We start from the raw sequence: 20,071 nt of genomic DNA on the forward strand, positions 1-20,071 counted from the left end.
TGGGGGTCATGAACCTGGTTTTTTTTTTTTACAAATATTTTGGTAACTTTATATCAATATAATTGTTTTATTTTATGTATTTAAAAATTATAATCTGAGGAGTCATAGACTTCAACAGACTATCAATGGGGTCCATGATCCAAAAAAAAAAGTTAAGCATTCCTATGTTAAAGGGATGGTTTGATAGAATTTAGAATGGGAAATGGGTATCATTAAGAGTCAACATCGGTTTAACAGTGTCAGGAGAACTTCATGTCCTTTTATGTTACCATTACTAGACAGGTAGACCAGAACAGTGCTATAGACATAATACAATTGAATATTAGCAAGGGATGTGGCAAAGTGTCATGCTATCCTTATGATCAAAATGGAGAGAAATTCCTAGTGAACAGTGTATATATTTAAAACCAACTTAATATCAAGAACTATAAGCATGATTAAAGTATCTATGACAGTGGGAAGTTTAAAGCAGAGTACCACAAAGATCTCTCTTTGGTCCTACTCAGTTCTATCCTTCACATGGATGAAGGAATAGATGGCATGTTTATCAAATCTGAAAATGACACAAAGCTTGGAGGGATAACTAAACACTGAATGAGACAGTCAGAATCAGAGCCTGGTCTCATATCCTGGCTCTATCACTTTATGCCTTTATAACACTGAACTTTAATTTTTATTAGAAATAGTTTCCTCAATTGTAAAATGTAGGGGTTTGACTAGGTCACCTTTAATATCTGTTCTAACTATAAATCAATGATCCTATTTTTGAAAATCTCCATAGGCTAGGAGAGTGGGATGAGTCTAACTGGTGAAATTTAATGGAGATATATTTAAAGTACATGGATTAAAAAAAACGGTTATAGGAAAAAGCATGGTTAGACAAATTCAGGTTAAAAAAATTCAAGATAATAATTCAATCTAAAAAATTGGGGTGTTATAATGGACTTCAAAACCCATTATAAGTCAACAATGTATCATGATAGCCAAAAAAGCCATTGTGATTTTAGGCTGCATTGAGATATTGTCTCCAAAATGAAGGAGGTGATAATCCATGCTGCACTGCATACTGAAAATATGTACTGCATACTGAACATAATGTGTACTATATACAAACTGAAGCATGCTCATCAAAGAGAAACCAAAAAAATAGAAGGTCATACCATATGAACATTGGCTGAAGGAACTGGGTTGTTTAGCTTTGAGAAAATAAAACAGTGGGGAAATAAGAGATATCTTCAAGTTTTTGGTAGACTGCCACTTGGAGAAGATATTATGCTTGTTTTCTATGTTCCCAGAAAACAGAACCTGAAATAACATGTAGAAGTTGATACAAGGAAATGTCCTAAGCATTAGAATGGTACCAAAGTAGAGTGGGTGAGTGAGTGGCCTCCATCATGGACTCTCTACCAGTTGGAGTTTTCAAGCAAAGCTGGATAGGTACTTGTCAGAGATGGTTCGAGGGTTTTTCAGGCCATTCAGACTGAAAACCTCTGAAGGCTTTCAAATTCAAAAACTCTGGGGAAAATAAAAAGAACCAAGAAAAAAGAATGGCAGAGTTCAGGTTTTGGAGACTTTGAAACCAGTCTATTTGTTTTTTCTGGTAATTTCTTTTAACACAGGGGACTAAAGGGACCTAGAAAAAGGCCTCTTCCAAATTTGTCCAGAAGGCTTTTAAATCACGTGTGTGTGTGTGTGTGTGTGTGTGTGTGTGTGTGTGTGAGAGAGAGAGAGAGAGATCTTCAAGGCCATTATAGTCAGCAAAGGTATACCGATTTTTTTGTAAGCCTTGGCAATAAATGTTTTCTGTGGCAGAAAAAGTGAACTACTTGGAACTATACATTATATTTTTGATAACAAGGTGATTTTTTTTTTAAATTTCAGTAGCATCCTTAGCGGCACATCACAGCACACATACTTTCTTTTTAGTATTGTACTGCAGTTATACTGCTTAATAAAATAGATTCTAATAAAACATGATTTGTAAGGATTAAGTATCAGGTACAGGAATTTCTATACTTTTATTTTTACTACACAATTCAAGAAAAAAGTTATGGCTGTGAACTGCTAAAAAAGAAAACTTTGTCTTCGATATAGCTGAGATTAAGAGTTTCCCAAGCAAAAAAAGAGATTTGGGACTTTTCAAAGTGATTTTATTGTTCTAAATACATTCCTTATGCAGATTCTTCTCTAGAGCAATAAAAAATGCTTTAGTCAAATCACAAATACACTAAGCCATCCCTAAATATTTGCAAACATCGCAACAATATTATATTTCCTTCCCAAAAAGCTTAAAACATAAATTGCTCTAAGCTGTTGTAGTATTATGTGATTCTCCAAATGTTTACAGTGGGATGAGATCACTCAGGTGAGTCCCTAAATGTTTCTTGTTTGCTAGACTTATTGTCCATATTAGAGGAGGGTGCTGGAAACTGCAAAATGAAGTGCTAAGGTTCAAGAGTCCTATGGTTTGTTTTTGGAAGCCCAATGAAGCCAACTCCACATACTCTCACTTGTCTAGGAAGAACTTATATGTCACAATTTAATTTAGTTTAAATTTTCATAACTGCAAGAATATAAGCTTCTAAAGGGCAAAGACTAGTTTATTTTTGTTCTTGTGTCCCAGCACATAGCACAGTGCCTGACACACGGTAAGCATTTCAATGCTTATTGACTGGATGATACACTCTGGTTTTACTTACGGAGTGAATGTCAACATGGATGTGTTTTCAGTTCCTTCAATGGTAAATCAATTCATTGCTGTATAAGGGAAAGGGAAAGGGAAGGGGAAGTAGAAGGGCAACGGAAGGGAAAGGGGAATGGAAAGGGGAAGAATAAAGAGAAGGAAAGGGAAGGGGATACCCATCAACTGGAGAATGGTTAAATAAGTTGTGGTATATGATTGTGACTGAATACTATTGTACTATAAGAAATGATGAGTAGGTCAATTTGATTTTAAAAAAACAAAGAAAACCAAATTACCAGTATCGAAAATGAAAAGGGTGAATTCACCTCCAATGAACAGGAAATTAAAACAATAATTAGGAATTATTTTGCCCAATTGTATGCCCGTAAATTTGACAACCTTAGGGAAATGGATGAATATTTACAAAAATATAAATTGCCCAGATTAACAGAAGAGGAAGTAAAATACTAAATAACTGTATCTCAGAAAAAGAAATTGAGCAAGCCATCGATGAACTCCCTAGGAAAAAATCTCCAGGGCCAGATGGTTTTACATATGAATTCTATCAAATATTTAAAGAACAATTAATTCCTATACTTTATAGACTATTTGGGAAAATAGGTGGAGTCCTACCAAATTCTTTTTATGACACAAATATGGTACTAATACCCAAACCAGGAAGAGTCAAAACAGAGAAAGAAAATTATAGACCAATTTCCCTAATGAATATTGAGGCAAAAATTTTAAATTAAGTATTAAGTATTAGCAAAAAGATTGCAGCAACTTATCATGAGAATAATACACTACGACCAGGTAGGATTTATTCCAGGAATGCGAGGCTGGTTCAACATTAGAAAAACTATCAGCAGAATTGATTATATCAACAACAAAATCAGCAGAAACCATATGATCATCTCAATGGATGCAGAAAAAGTTTTTCACAAAATACAATACCCATTCCTATTAAAAACACTAGAAAGCACAGGAATGAATGGAGCCTTCCTTAAAATTATAAATGGTATCCACCTAAAACTATCAGCAAGCATTTTATGTAATGGGGATAAGCTTAGATGCATTCCCAATAAGATCAGGGGTGAAACAAGGGATGTCCATTATCACCCCTATTATTCAATCTGGTACTAGATATGTTAGCTGCAGCAATAAGAGAAGAAAAAGGAATTGAAGGAATCAGAATAGACAAAGAAGAAACTAAATTATCACTTCTGCAGATGATACGATGACTTATTTAGAGAATCCTAGTGAATCAAGTAAAAAACTACTTGAAATAATAAACAACTTTAGCAAAGTTGCAGGATATAAAATAAACCCACACAAACCCTCAGCATTCCTATACATTACTAACAAAGCCCAATAGCAAGAGATAGAAAGAGAAAGTCCACTTAAAGTTAGTGTAGACACTATAAAATATTTGAGAGTGTACCTGCCAAGACAAACCCAAAGCCTGTATGAACATTAATTACGAAACCTTTTCACACAAATAAATGGAAAAACATCAGTTGCTTCTGGCTAGGCTGAGCTAACATAATAAAAATGACAATTTTACCTAAATTAATCTATGTATTCAGTGCCATACCAATCAAACTACCAAAAAAATTATTTTACAGAGCTGGATAAAATAATAACAAAATTCATCTGGAAGAACAAGAGGTCCACAATATGTAGGAAATTAATGAAAAGAAATGCTAGAGAAGGTGGCCTAGCCATACCAGTTATTAAACTGTATTATAAAGCAGTAGTCATCAAAACTACTTGGTACTGGCTAAGAAACAGAGTGGCGGATCAGTGGAATAGGTTAGGTACACAAGATGCAGTAGTCAATGACTATAGCAATATAATCTCTGATAAACCCAAAGAATCCAGATTCGGGGCTAAGAATTCACTATTTCACAAAAAACTACTGGGAAAATTGGAAAATGGTAAGGCAGAAACTGGGCATAGACCAATATCTTACACCGTATGGCAAAATAAAGTCAAAATGGGTTCATGATTTAGGAATAAAGGCTGATACTACAAGCAATTTGGAAGAGCAAGAAATAGTTTACCTATCAGATTTATGGGAAAGGAAAGAATTCATGACCCAACAAGAGATAGAGAGCATTACAAAATACAACATGGATAATTTTGAGTATGTTAAATTGAAAAGTTTTTGTACAAACAAAGCCAATGCAACAAAGATTAGGAGGGAAGCAGAAAATTGGGAGAAAATCCTTACGACCAAAGTCTCTGATAAAGGCTTCATCTCTAAAACATACAGGGAACTGAACCAAATTTATAGGAATACAAGTCATTCCCCAATTGAGAAATGGTCAAAGGATATGAACAGGCAGTTTTCAGAGGAAGAAATTAAAGATATCTATAGGCATATGAAAAAATGCTCTAAGTCACTACTGATTAGAGAAATGCAAATCAAAACAACTCTTAGGTACCACATCTCTCCTGTCAAGACTGGCTAACATGACAAAACAGGAAAATGATAAATGCTGGAGAGGATATGGGAAAATTGGAACACTGTTACATTGTTGGTAGAGTTGCAAACTGATCCAGCCATTCTGGAGAGCAATTTGGAACTATGTCCAAAGGGCTATAAAAATGCACATACCCTTTGACCCAGTAATACCACTTCTAGGACTGTATCCCAAAGACATCACACAAGTGGGACCTGTATGTACAAAAATATTTATAGCAGGTCTTTTTATGGTAGCAAAGAATTGTAAATCAAGGGGATGCTCATCAATTGGGGAATGGCTTAACAAGTTGTGGTATATGAATGTAATAGAATACTATTGTGCTATAAGAAATGGGGAAGATACAGACTTCATAACAACATGGAAAGAACTACATGATATTATGCTGAATGAGCAGAGCAGAACCAGGAGAACATTGTACACAACCACAGATATATTGATTCTATGATGACTAACTTCAATGGACTTGGCTCTTCTCAGCAATACAAGGTTCAAATACAACTCCAAAGGACTCATGATGGAAAGAGCTATCTACATCCAGAGACAGAACTATGCAGTCTGAATGCAGATTGAGGCAAACCATTTGCTTTGTTTTTTTTTCTCTTCTTTCTCATGATTCGTTCCATTGATCATAATTTTCTTTACAACATGACTATTGTGTAAATAAGTTTAATGCAAAGGTATATGTAGAAGATATATCAGATTCCATGCCATCTTGGGGGGAGTGGGGAGAAGAGGGAGGGGAAGAAAATCTGGAACTTAAACACATGCAGAACTGAGTGCTGTAAACTAAAAATTAAAAATCTTAATTTAAAAAAAAAGAAATGATGAGTAGGACGCTTTCAGAAAAACTTAGAAAGACTTACATAAACTGATGCAAAATGAAGTGAATGGAACCAGGAGAACACTGTACATAGTAACAGCAATATTGTATGATGAGTTATCAACTATGAATGGCTTAGCTATTCTCAGCAATACAACCATCCAAGACAATTCTGAAGAACACAAGATGGTAAAAGCTATCCACCTCCAGAGAGAGAACTGATGGAATCAGAATGAAGATCGAAGCATACCTTTTTTAAACTTCATTTTTCTTGTTGTTACTGTTTTGGTCTGCATTTTCTTTCAAAACATGACTAATATGGAGATATGTTTTGTATGACTATAGATATATATCCTATATAAAATTGCTTGCCTTTTCAATGGGGGGCGAGAGAATTTAGAATTCAAAAATTTTTAAATGAATATTAAAATTTTTTACACGTAATTGGAAAAAACAAAATACTTAAAAAAAGGTGTTGCAAAAGTCAAATCAACAGACCTTGCCAAAGATGGAGTGAGGAATCCAGGATAACTCCTAGTTCATAAACTTCAGGGACTGAAAGGATGGTGTTTCCTTCTACAATAACAGAGAAGACTGGGGAGAGGGGGTGGGAAGAGCAGGTTTAGGGGTAAAGATAACGTCTTCCATTTTGGCTATATTGAATTGAAGATGTCTGCTGGAAATTCAATTGAAGATGTCTGAAAAGCTGTTAGAAATGTGAGTTTAGAGGTCAGCAGAGAGTCTGGGGCAGGGAAGATACATTTGAGAATCATCAGCATACAGACGGTAATTAAATCCATGAGATCACCAAGTGAAGCAACACAGAGGGAGAAGAGAAGAGGACTCAGGAGAGAACCCTGAGGGACACCTCTGGGGGAAGACCAAACAAAAGAGACAGAGAAGGAATGGTCAGGTAGGCAGGAAGAGAATAAGGAGCAGCGTCCAGAAATACTGAGAGAAGAGAATATCAAGGAGGAAAGAGAAATGAACAGTATAAAAGGCTGCAGAGTCAAAGAGAATGAGGATTAAGAAAAGATCATTAGCTCTGGCAAATAATAGATCATTTGTAACAATGGAGAGAGCAGTTTTGGTAGAACGATAAGGTAAAAAACAGATTTTTAAGGGGAAAATAAAAGAATGAGAGGAGAAAAAGAGGAGACACCTATTATAAACAGCCTCTTCAAGGAGTTTAGCTACAAAGGTCTGAAGAGATAAAGGATAATAGTTAGACAGGAAGTAGCAAGGTTTTTTGTTTCTTTTTTCAGAATGGGTTAAACATGATCAGGTTTGTAAGCAGCAGAATTGGGAGAGATTAAAGATAAGTGAAAGAACGGGGATAACAGAGAAGGCAATCTGTTAAAAGGAGATGGGATTGAATGGAATGGAATTACTAGGACAAGTAGAGGGCTTAGCTTTGGTAAGGAATAAAGCCATTCCATCCTGTGAAACAGGAGTGAAGGAATAGTGACAGAAGGCATGTGAGTGTTAGGATGATATAGAATATGGAAGATGTTCACAGCTTTACTGACTATAAGTGAAGATAGGAATAATACAATGAAATATATGCGAGTCCTGTATGGTTCAAAAGAATGTACTTTGTGGGCATGAATCATACAATAAAACTACCTCCTGGCGTTCCATAACAGTACAATGTAAAAGGGGAAAAAAATGGGTTGGGATTTAAGAAAACTAGTTTCTAGTCCTAGCTCAGTTATTAACTAGCTATGCAATCTTGGATAAGTCATAAAACTTCCCCAGGTCATATTTTCCCAATCTCTAAAATTAAAGAGTTGGAATAAGATTATCATCTCAGGTCTCTTATTGATCTTATACCATGACTATGGCTCAAGAGTACTTGGGAAATTCTAAAAAAATGAAACAAATTTGAAGAAACAGTCACAAAAGAAATGAAATGAAAAAGGAAAGATGCTCAAACATCTGCTTCCTAATTTAAAAACATGAAGGCATTAAACTAGATCATAACATCATAGATCTAGCTCTTTTAAGAAGACTCAGAGATCTAATCAAATCATCTAATTTTACTGAGGCCCAAAGAGGTTAAATGATTATTGAACCGAAGTCCTCTAACTCCAAAGCCAATGCTCTTTCTATGATAATTCCCTTTCAAGTTCTGTCATTTGATAATTCTATGACCAGTAGACATAAAATAGCTATATATTCCAATATGTAGCTACATATTCTAATATGACTCAAATAATCATAGCTCTAAAGCTAGAAGGGACCTAAGAGCCATATAGTCCAATCTATCATGTTACAGGTGAGTAATCTGAGGTCCAAATCATTAAGTGACTTGTTCAAAGTCACACAGGTAGTATGCCTCAGTGGCGCAATTGGAACACAGATCCTGTTTCCAGAGACAGGATTCCTTCTCTTGTATCACTTGATATATCAATGCAATGAAATTATATTGCAGTATTAAAAATAAGAAATACAAAGAAATATGGTAATTCTTATATAAAGGGATGCTACACAAGAATTGTAACATATCCACTGATTATAGTAATATAAAAACACTATAAGAACAGAAGAAACAATATAAGAAAACACTATAATTAAATTATATTGTCAATATCTATATTATGCTTAATGTAAAATATTGGTACTTTGAGGCCATTAGGTTCTTATAACTTTGTATTTCTTAAGATTGCTATTTAGCTTATAAAATATGTATGTGTATGCATATATATATTTAGCTATGTATGTTTTTGTGTGTGTGCATTTATATATTTGGGCATTTATATCATTCACGTATGGATGTGCTGCAGATATGCATGTGTATATATAGGCATATATCTATGTGTACGCATGTTTTTGTATGCATATGCATGTGTACACATACATACAAGCATGAATAGATGTATATGTTTATGTTTATGTGTGCAGATAGCTAAATAAATATTTTAAATAGCATAAAGAGGCTCCAAACAAAAGTCAAAAAAGTTGTTAGCTATAGCATCATTTTTATTTTTTTTTAATCTTCAAGTTATTTCATAACTTTCAAGAAACCATTTGATTTGTTCTAAAAACAAATGGGGAAGTCAAGGAAAATTTTTCAAAACATATGCGTACCACTAACAAAAACTGACAACACAATTTAGCACAACCATCAGAAAGCAAGTAATTATATGCAGCTTAAATTATTACAGAACCTTCACATACATAGAGTGCATCTTATTTACTCAATAACATGAAAAATTAGGCAACCACATGCAATAATAAAATAAAAGTAAAACCAACAGGGGTTTTTTGTTTTTTTCTAAAAAGGGCTAGCTTTGCAGATAAACTCAAAGAGCAACAGCGCCACGCTGTGGAAAGTTCAGTGAACAAAATCCTTATTGCAGGGGTGAAAACACCATATGAGCAATAGCAATGGTATAATTTCAACACTAACACAGGGAACTAAGACATTAGGAGGAACAGTAAACACAACTTCCCACCTACTTGATTCTACCACTTTTTTTCCTTTACAAAAAAAATCCCAAAAATATAGAGATCTTGTATCTCCAGATGTATATTGCCTTTTTCAATCTGTTCCTCAAATATTGTACCATTCACTATTATCTTAATGATCGTCCCAGAATTCAAGCAAACAAAAAAAAAACTGCCATACCTATTCACAGAAATGAATTTTCTATCTTATAATCTTTTAGCACTTCTCTTCCTTTGGGGATCTCATCAGTCCCCTAATTTCTCTCTTGAGCTCCAGGCCCACATCACCAACTGCATAATGGACACTTTAATCTAGTTAGAAAATTCACAATCATAGTTGAAGTCCACATCAATTTCCCTCTGAACAGGGGACTGGAATAAGAACTGAACTTGTGATTTCATTAGGACAGGGACTTCCTGAGCAAGGAAACTACTTCTATTAATGTAAGACAGCACCTTCTCAGCAACTTTTCTTAAGAGACTGCACTGACTCAGAGATTACATGACTTGCCCAATGTTACACAGACAGTATTATAAGAGGTAGGATTTGAACTTAGGTTTTTCAGACTTCGAGGATGGTTCACTAAATACTACTCCCCTTCTTTCTTTGTATGCACATATATATATATATATATATGGTATTTCAACAGTCTTATGGCTGTTTTACTCAACTGGAGCTTAAAAATGCATTAGAATACAAACATTTTGTGAGCAAGAAGCTGTTGCAATTGTGTCTTTGTGTCTCTAGAGTATTTTGAGACACAGTAGCCACTTTAAAAATGCTTGCTGCTGCTGACTCTTTCCAAGATTATTAGTAGCCAGCAACAGTTAACAGGCTAACTTCTTCCATTCTCTGCTCTTTCCAATCCAACCTGCACACAGCTACCAAATAATCTTCCTGAGGTATGAATCTGACCATACCAAGAGCCTTCTCTAAAAGCACTAGTGGCCTCCTACTGCCTCTAGAATAAAACCTCTGGCATTTAAAACCCTTCTTAGTTTGTGTCCAGCCTACCTTTCCAGACTTATTTCACAAAAGACTTTTCTCATGCAATTTTCTTCCAACCACGCTGGTCTGCCTGCTGTTGCCCAAGTTCATCATTTTACCCTGTGGCTCAGCACCATTTTTTCCTCAAGCCTAGAATGTATTTAAAACTTTCCTCACAATAATTTTCTGGAAGCTGAGATTTCTTTCTATGAGGCAAATATGATCTTCATACCCAAAGAAAGAGAGAAAGCCAAGAAAAATAAAACTATAGGTCAAAATCACTAATGAAGATTAATGTAAGAATATTCAACAAGTACCACCAAAGATGCTACATTATGTTAAAAATTATTCAAATTGTAAAGAAGGAAACCAAATTACCAGTATCAAAAATGAAAGGAGTGAATTCACCACCAATGAAGAGGAAATTTTAAAAAATTATTAGTAGCTACTTTGCCCAATTATATGCCAATAAATCTAGCAACCTAACAAAATACATGAATATTTACAAAAATACAAATTGCTCAGATTAACAGAAGAGGAAACAGAATACTTAAATGACTCCATCTTAGAAAAAGATATTGAACAAGTCATCAATGAACTTCCTAAGAAAAATTCCCATGGATGGATGGATTCACAAGTGAATTCTACTAAACATTTAAAAAATGATTAATTCCAATACTATATAAACTCTTTGGAAAAACAGGCAAAGAAAGAGTCCTACCAAATTCCTTTTATGACACAAATATGGTACTGATAAATAAATCAGGAAGAGCTAAAATAGAAAAAGTAAAACTACGGACCAACTTCCCTAACCAATACTGATGCAAAATTTTTAAATAAAATACTATCAATGCAATTATAGCAACATATTACAAGGATCATATATTATGACCGTGTGGGATTTATATCAGGAATGCCGGACTACTTCAACATTAAGAAAAATATCAACATAATTGACCATATCAATAACAAAAACAACAGATATAGTATAATTATCTCAATAGATGTAGAAAAAAATTTTGACAAAATACAACATCCATTCATATTAAAAACACTAGCGAGCACAGGAATAAATGGAGTTTTCCTTAAAATTATTAGTAGTATCTAAAACCATCAGCAAGCACTACTCTAACGTGGATGAGCTGAAGCCTTCCCAATAAAATCAGAGGTGAAGCAAGAATGCCCATTATCACCACTGTTATTCAACACTGTACTAGAAATGCTAGTTTTAGCAATTAGAAAAGAAAAAGAAAATGAAGGAATTAGAAGAGTCAATGGGGAAAGAAAACTACCACTCTTTGCAAATGATATGATGGTATACTTAGAGAATCCTAGAGAATCAACTAAAAAATAATAAAAAAAATTCATCCTACTATCTATATTCTTTGCCTTAAGGATTAAAAAAAAAAGCGCTGCATCTGCTGATGAAGTTTGGTCCTTCAAGGTTTTCTTAAAATCCAGCCTTGCTGGTGTTAAAATTATGATGAAGGCCTGCTATCCAAATTATATAGAGAACTGATAAGATAACAAGATAATAATGGCTGGCATTCATATGGTATTTCAAGTTCTGCAAAGCATTATCATATATTGTTTACTTGATCCTCAAAATAACCATGTCAAGGAGTACTATTATTATCCTCATTTTACAGATGAGGCAACTTAGGCTGGGCAAGTAAGTGACTTATTAACAGTCCCACAGCAAGGAAGTTTCTGAGGAAGGATTCAAATTCAGATCTTCTTGACTCCACACCCATCACTCTATCCAGGAAAAGCTATCTGCTAGACCAAGAACAATTCCCCAACAGATAAGCAGACAGAAGAGAAATATTCAAAAGAATAAATACAATTGAACAACCCTGTAAAAAATGCCAGGATCACTAATCATAAGGGAAACACAAATTAAAACAATGTTGAGATTTTACTCACACTCAGCAATTTAGCCAAAGTCATAAAAGGCAGAAACAGTCAAGGTTAGAGCGGCTATACTAAGATACGAACACTGAGAGTGGAACTGTAAATTGGTCCAACTCTTCTGGAAAACAATTATAGGTACAATTCCAGAAAAGTGAATAAATTATTCATACTCTTTAATTCAATAATCTGACTACTGGCATTGACTCAGGAAGGTGTTTGCTTCTATGAACTATCTCATTCATTCTGCAGACTTTGTGGTACAACAGGAAAAAACAATCTGCTTCTCAGTGAGACCTAAGTTGTAGTTCCTTAGCTGTGTTAGGAAAACTTTATGTGCTTATCTAAAGTGAGGATAATGATGTCATCCTTACTCACCTCACAAGACTGTGACAAAAATTTAACGAAATCAAGATCTTTAAAAAGTCAACATGTCATACAAACATGTCCTCCAATGATGTCGTGAGAGGTAAAATTACAGGCTTGGATTACATTCATTGCTTTAGAAACATTCAACTATTCCGCTTGGCCAGTGCAGAAATTCAATACAGATATTTCCCGTTACTAAACTTCCTCCATCCCACCCCACCATATATACCTGGGTTAACTGGTCAGGGTGTCCCCATAAGACCAAGGATTTTTCTCAGCTGAATGACAGGCATGGCCTTGGTTAAAAAAAAAAAAGTTCTACAAGTGAGGTACAAGGGAAACAGAATCAGCAAAGTAGGTAGAGCAATAGACTTGGAATTAGGAAGATCTTCGTCCAAGTCCTGTCTCTCAGATACTTACCATATGACACTGGGAAAATCAATGAATCTCTTTGTGCCTCATTTTCCTCAAATGTACAATTAAGGGATTGGATTCTTAGGTCTCTTCCAACTCTAAATCTGCAATCATATGCATGAAAGAGCTAAATGGGTATTGCCATGACCTCCACAAAGAACTGAAAAAAAAAATTCAGTTCTACAATGGTCTAGTAAAACTATTCAGTTTATTCAACTATCACCAACCTGTGAAATAACTCACCTTGAATCCTAACTGATCCAAAGCTGACTGTAACCCCAGAAAAGAGATAAACTAGAACCCAAGATAGTTATGCCAGAATTTTTCATCTGAAGACACCCTTGAGAGAGTGATCAGTACCTTAGATGCAGGAGACTAGGATTTGAATTCAGATCCTCAGATACTATAAGTCTGGGCTTCTTTCCAATTAACTACTATCTCTATTAAATAGTATATTTAATACTTAGCTTGACATACCATAAATTAGAAATTCAAACTTCTCTTGTCACTGTCCTCTTAGATTCCCTCCCCATAATTCATCCTCTCATTTACCTTGCCAAATTTTTATTCTGATTAAGAAGGAGAAACTAAGTAGAGGCACATTAAAAATAGACCGAGGGTAAAGAGGAAGGTGAATATGTGCAAATATACCAACCCAGGAAGACTGACAATTATGCCCTTTCCATTCTGGTTAAAGAGGCAAAAACATGTTAGGTTGTTTGTATGGGGTTCAAGTATAGAAGACTGAACGAAATGTAAGCAACTGTTTTTGAAAGATGGTACATCTTTCCATACATACAAAGATGACAAAATCATGCAGTTATAAATGTCAGAATAATGATACATATCCCATCTAGATGGAAATGAACAAAATGCTTAACAAAGAGGATGTCTTCTTGGCAAAGATATGTATAACCTACAGAGCAACTTGGCAAACTGTTCGTAAGATTAAGGATTGGGACAAAATTTTTAGAATTTAAATATTTTATTTTTAAGAAACTGATTATTCATTGAAGATAGAACAAATGTGACCAAAAAAGAATAAGAAGAATAGCAAACTGCCAGGGTAAATTAAATTTAATATATTTTTTTCTTAACCCCAGCTTAAAGAGTGCTGTTAACAAAAAATGTTCTTTTATAAAATTTGAAGTTCTTTTGAAAGTAAATTTGATGCAACTTTTGAATTGAACTGACAGGCTAAAGTACTATGCAAAATAAATCTATTTTCACAAACACATGCTAGGTAACAGTGCAATTAAAGTTTTTACTTTCCCTCTAATCAAAGCAGTACCCAGAAATTCACTAATGATGTCCAGATGATATTTTAGGACCATACAAAAAATACACCTCTAGACGAAGTTATGCAAGCTAAGAAAGTTAAAAGTCACGAATCAGTAACTATTACTCAGATACACACATTAAGATGGACAACAGAATTTAATTCTGGAATTGGCCCTGAAAATCTAATGGAAGAAGAGAGCAGGCTAGATAGGATTAGTCAACAAGCACTGATTAGGAAAATTGTAGAGTGCTTTCAGTGACTCTAAGTTTCTCCCTGAAACAAAAATCTTTTTCTCAAAATTAATATTCTTCCAGCTAAATGTCTGCAAATCATAGAATATCACCTTTTCAAAGAATTAACACTAAAGGTCACCCAAAGGGCAATACCAAAATACCAAAAATCGTCCTAAATATGCATATTACAAATCAATGAATCAACAAGTATTTTTCAAGCACCTATGTGCCAGGTATTGTAGTAGGTGCTGCGGATACAAATACAAAGAATGAAACAATCCATACCCACACAATGAACTGCAGTCAGAAGCAACATAACAAACATTATCAAACAATATGCATGAATGAAAAAGGTGAGCTGGTTGAAGGTTAAAGATGCTCAGCCATGTGCTCCACTGGTACTCACAAAATGTTAAACAAGTTAGAGGAAGAGCTTCAACAAAAAATACAGAGAGTGGACACCTCTGCTGTGGAGATGTACAGGAGGATATGTACAAAAGAGACACCAGATAAGGCATGCACAGATGCTACAGGTACATACAGACAGCACTAAGATCGCAGACCAAGGAATTGAAATAACTTCTTGATTAAACTTAGTAAGAGGAAAAGAAATAAATGCTTCTAAGGCTGCAATCATTGGTCATCTAATATTTGATCAGCTAAGGAGGGCTAATTTGTATAAATACAAATATACTCTTTTTTTTCCTCCTCAGAAAAACAATAATGATTTTTTGAGAAACTGTTCTAGAATTTATTTTCTGCCCTATCAAAATTTTTACACAGACTAGGAAGCAAAGGAACATTTTTACAGATTTAAAATAACTATACTAAACTTCTTTCTCCAAGATCGCTCAACTGTTAGGATGAAGGAATCTGAAAGCAATGGATAAGTAAACTGTACTACAAAAATGGAATATTACCTGGCAAAGTTGTCTTCATGATATCAATTCCAACCTGTAGCTTAGGCTCAGCAGCAAGAACTGCATAGTCTCCTTGATGTGAGATATTAAAGTTGAAATCTGGATGAGTACTGAATGAGTCATTCACAAGGACTGGTTTCCCTTTTGAAGTTCTTTGCAAGAGTATATTATTCCAAGGAATGTTCAATTTTTCTGCAATTAATTTCCTCATCATCAGTCGACCTACCTGTGAATTTAATGATATTATAAAAAAGTATATAATAATGACTGCTGAACAATTATATCAAATGCTCCCAAGATATTGGTATTTTCTGTTATTAAAATTCTATCTGCTAGGATAAGTGGCACAGTGGACAGAGCACTGGGCCTGGAATCAGGAAGGCCTGAGTTCAAATTCATCTTCAGACACTTAATAACTATGTGATCCTGGGCAAATCACTTAACCGCTGCCTGCCTCAGTTTCCTTATTTGTAAAATAAGGTTAATAATGGCACCTATTTCACAAGTTTGTTATGAGGATAAAATGAGATATTTGCATAGCACTTTGCCACTTCAACACTCTAACTAAATGCTATTATTATCATTAATAAACATTTCACATTACTGACAAAGCTAGACTTAAAAGTAGAAAACACTAAGTATAATAACTTCCATAATGTTCTTCCTATTGCTATCACTGAATTATTTTTACTAAGTAATATGCTTTTAGTATCCTTTGCTTTCATTTTAGTTGTTTCTAAATGACCAAAAAGATTTATTCATATAATTAAAATATAAGTAAATAACCAGGCAATTAAAAGTAACAAAGGAGAATTATTTTGAAGGTATATTATTGCACTAAAATACCTTATTTTTACTTTGCATTAAAATTTTCATTTATTATTTTAAAATATTCAATTTAAAATAAGTGATGCCACTAGAAACGTGTTCTCCTTTCAATATGGTTAGGCAAAATATGATATTATAATTACACTTTAGACTGTTAAACCTAAAGAGAGGAAAAACCTTAAAGAACTGAAATATGCCAGTCAGGAAAATATATCAATTACCACATCAATATTAACTCAGTTTTACTGCACCGACAGAACAAGCTGATTTTTTCTTCATGATACACTGCACTGTTAGATAATTTTCATTGATCATTTTCAATACTAAACCAAGTTTTCTGGATAGATCTCTTTCTAAATTGAAAAACTTTTGTGGCTTTTACACATTAATTTTATTACAATATACTTCCTGCCAAGAGCTAGGACAAAAAAGTCATTAAACAATGGAAAATTATTCATCTATGAAAACAGAATGTGGTAACCACATTATAGCTGCCATAAAACCAATTAGAATCTTCTATATATAATGAACATTTTTTAAATGATACACAAACATACAACAAAATAAATTTTACAGTTTTAAATCAAAGGATCTCCATCATCCAACTAGGGCTAATGCTTTAAGGGTTAGCTATACAAGTAAGAAAAAAGTCCTGAAACAACATCTGACTACCAATAAGTGTTAACCATGTAATGATGCAATACAATGATAGAATACTGAGCTTCTTATGAAAACTAACAGAAATTGTAACACGACAGGATAACAAAAGTATCCAGTATTATGTGCTTTACATAGGATTAGGGATTTAGAAAACAGAAGAGAGGTTATTTGGTTCAAAATGTTCATTTGACAGATAGAGGAACTGAGGCCCAGAGAGTTTAAGTGATTTGCCCAAGGTCACAGAGGTATTAAGTCAAAGAGCCAAGATTCAAAACAAAGTCCTCTGACTTCAAATATAGCACACTTAGGACAGCAATATGTACAATATGAAAAGTATTATCTTTCAAAAGTTCATTATTATCTTTACCTAACTAAAAGGTATCATCCACAATTCCTCATTCTCACATATCCAGTCACTTGCCAAATTTTGTCTTTAAAAAAAAAAAAAACCTTCTACAACATCTCTTTTGAATGTCATCTTCTTTTCCCTCAGTCACCATCCTAGTTCAAGACTCCATCACCTCTTGCCAGGACTATTTCGATAGCCTGCAAACAGGTCTCCCCCCTTGGAATCTCCCCCATTTGATAGTACACTCCTGGAGGACAGGAACTGTCTTTTTCCTCTTACTATGGGTCCACTACTTAGCTCAGTGCCAGGATCACAATAGGCACTTAATAAATGTTTATTGATTGATTCCATGCATCGCTTCCACAAAGCCACCAAACTAATTTCCTAAAATGCAGGTTGTGACCATAACATTCCCTCTACTCAATAAACCCCAGTAGCTCCCTATTTCCTCCAGTATCAAAAATAAACTCCTGTTAGGCATTTAATGCTCTTTACAACCTGGCCCCAGCGTTAATACACATTCCTTCTCTCCACAATTCCTACACTCTGCGGTCGAAACAAACTGGCCTTCCTGTTGTTCTTTGCACAGGATATTCCGTATAGAAAAGGAATAGTTTCACTGATTGTTTTGAATACTAATCCAGGCTTTTTGGCTAGGTCTCTATTTTAATTTGAAAAACTAAAAGAAAGATAACCTCAACCTTTACCCCAGGTTCCCAAATCGTTCCTTCCTCCTCAGAGGACCCTCTTTGGACTCTACAAATAGCTCCAGTAGCACGGTCGTTTAACGACACTGGGGGGGGGGGGGGGTGTTTGGCATCCTTGCTGCCAGAGGTACAAAAAGACACAACCAAGTGAGAATTAGTGCTAGAGGTTATAACTAAGCTCCTACTCCCTGTAGGAAATGTCTTCCAGAGTTCTAGACTTAGTATCACTAGTTGCTGTGCAAGGCGGAGAGGGTACCATTTTAAACATTCTGATAAGCTGTATTCTTTTAATTTCTTGAATAACCCTTCTCCTTAAATTATCTAGTATTTACTTTTCTACCTTATGTGTATCCTCCTTCCCCCTCCACCATCATATAAGCTCCATGAGGACAGAGATCGTTTTCTTTCTCTCTACGTATCCTCAGCACACAGCAGCGATGTTTAATAAACATGTGTCGAATTCAATTGAAGCTCAGGCAGTTCTACCGTGCATGAAAGGCTTCAATCACAACCCTCAACAGAACGAGTTCTCTAAGGATCTGCCTACCTAAGTTTCAGAGGCTTATTCCTAGAGACCTGGCCACCAGCTGACGATTTTTTTCCCCTTTAAGCAGCAATATTAGTTAATGAGGTCTAAAAACTTGAGAACTCAGTGGCAGCTATAACAGTTTGCATGCTACCTTTCCGGGGGCAGGAAGGAGGAGCTGTCCAAGCCAATGGACTCTAAAACAACCTAGGTTTGTTTGCTGTTTACAAAAATTTTAAAAAGACATCAGGAAATGCAGTGGCTATACGGGAAAGCTCTGGATTTAATGTTACCCTGGGCAAGTGCCCTGGCCTCAGTTTCCTCATCGGTGAAATGGGATTGCCCTAGGTGATCTTTAAGGTCTCTTCCAGCACTTAAATGCGAGGCTGAATGTGCTTAACCAATGGGTTTTGAATGACAATGACAGGTAGCCTCTTGAGCTAGCTGCTCCAGTTACTGGAGGGTCAGCCAGCAGTTTGGCGTCCTCCGGCTGGTCCCCGAGCTTCGGGCAATGGCGAGAGCTGGCGGGGGGCGGGGGGGGTGTCCCTGGTCGGGGGGGCCCACCGGGCCCGACACCGACTCCGTGTCTAAAGAGCAAAGATTCGTCTGTACCATGGCTGCCTTGGCGTCCCGGGCAAAGACGAACTGGCCAATGCGATCCTTCTCCTCGGGCTGCACAGAACGCGCCGCCAGGAGCCACTCGGCCCGGCTGGGGCGCCAGGCGGCGCACGGAAAAGCCCAGCGAACGCCTTCCATGGGGAGAAACAACCGGGAAGCCCAGGCGCAGGGAACCATTCGCTGCGGGACAGACACGCACGCACGCACGCTCACGCACGCACAGCTTCTCAGTGACTCCGTGCCTCCGCTCCGAACGTCTGCGTAAAGACTGGGTTTACTATGCCCCGCCTCAGCCCCTTGGAGGAGGAGCGTGGCCTGCGGGGGCGTGACGTCAACTCGTACCCCTAACCTTGCCCTCCTCCAGAGGAAAACAGCTGGGGGCATGGGGGTGGAGCCTGGAAGAAACAGTCGCAGCTCTGCAGTAACTTACTAGGGTCCGGAGAAGGGCGGTACTTCAGGGACCGCTATTAAATGATGGAGGTGGGACGAAGCCAAATCACGGGGAAATTGCACCACTCCTGAGGTAGGACAAGCAAGCTTGACAGCCCGGCATGCCAATAGCAGTGGAGCCGCTGGGAGTTAGGGCGGGCCGAGTTGGAGACCGGAGACTGCAGATGCAGGTGGGTGATGATCTGTGGTGCCTGAGAGGGGGAAGAGCAAGTTGGAGGGAGCCCCTGTGGTCCCGGGTGCCCTCCGGTGAGGGTGAGGCGTGCCTTGGCCCCGGATCTCTTGGGAAGGGGAGCTTTTCAGCCTCCGCAGAAGGGCCTGGCCACTGCCTCTGGCTACGTATTATGCGGGGGCTGTGGACTCCTCCACCCACCCGG

At 36.3% G+C, this 20,071-nt stretch overlaps 1 protein-coding gene across 1 annotated transcript in view; it reads right to left on the minus strand.

Moving 5' to 3' along the window:
• AASDHPPT (aminoadipate-semialdehyde dehydrogenase-phosphopantetheinyl transferase) overlaps positions 1-19,425 on the minus strand; it is a 34,032-nt gene extending 14,607 nt beyond the window's left edge. The window contains exons 1-2 of the mRNA XM_036745765.1: positions 19,242-19,425; positions 15,560-15,785 (exon numbers count right to left, since the gene is read on the minus strand). Of these exons, the coding sequence (XP_036601660.1) occupies positions 15,560-15,785; positions 19,242-19,424 (409 nt within the window). The 5' untranslated portion in view covers position 19,425. The remainder of the gene's footprint in view (positions 1-15,559; positions 15,786-19,241) is intronic.
• Positions 19,426-20,071: the final 646 nt, after the last annotated feature.

The sequence above is a fragment of the Trichosurus vulpecula genome, chromosome 2 (assembly GCF_011100635.1).
Source record: "Trichosurus vulpecula isolate mTriVul1 chromosome 2, mTriVul1.pri, whole genome shotgun sequence".
Taxonomy (NCBI): Eukaryota; Metazoa; Chordata; class Mammalia; order Diprotodontia; family Phalangeridae; genus Trichosurus; species Trichosurus vulpecula.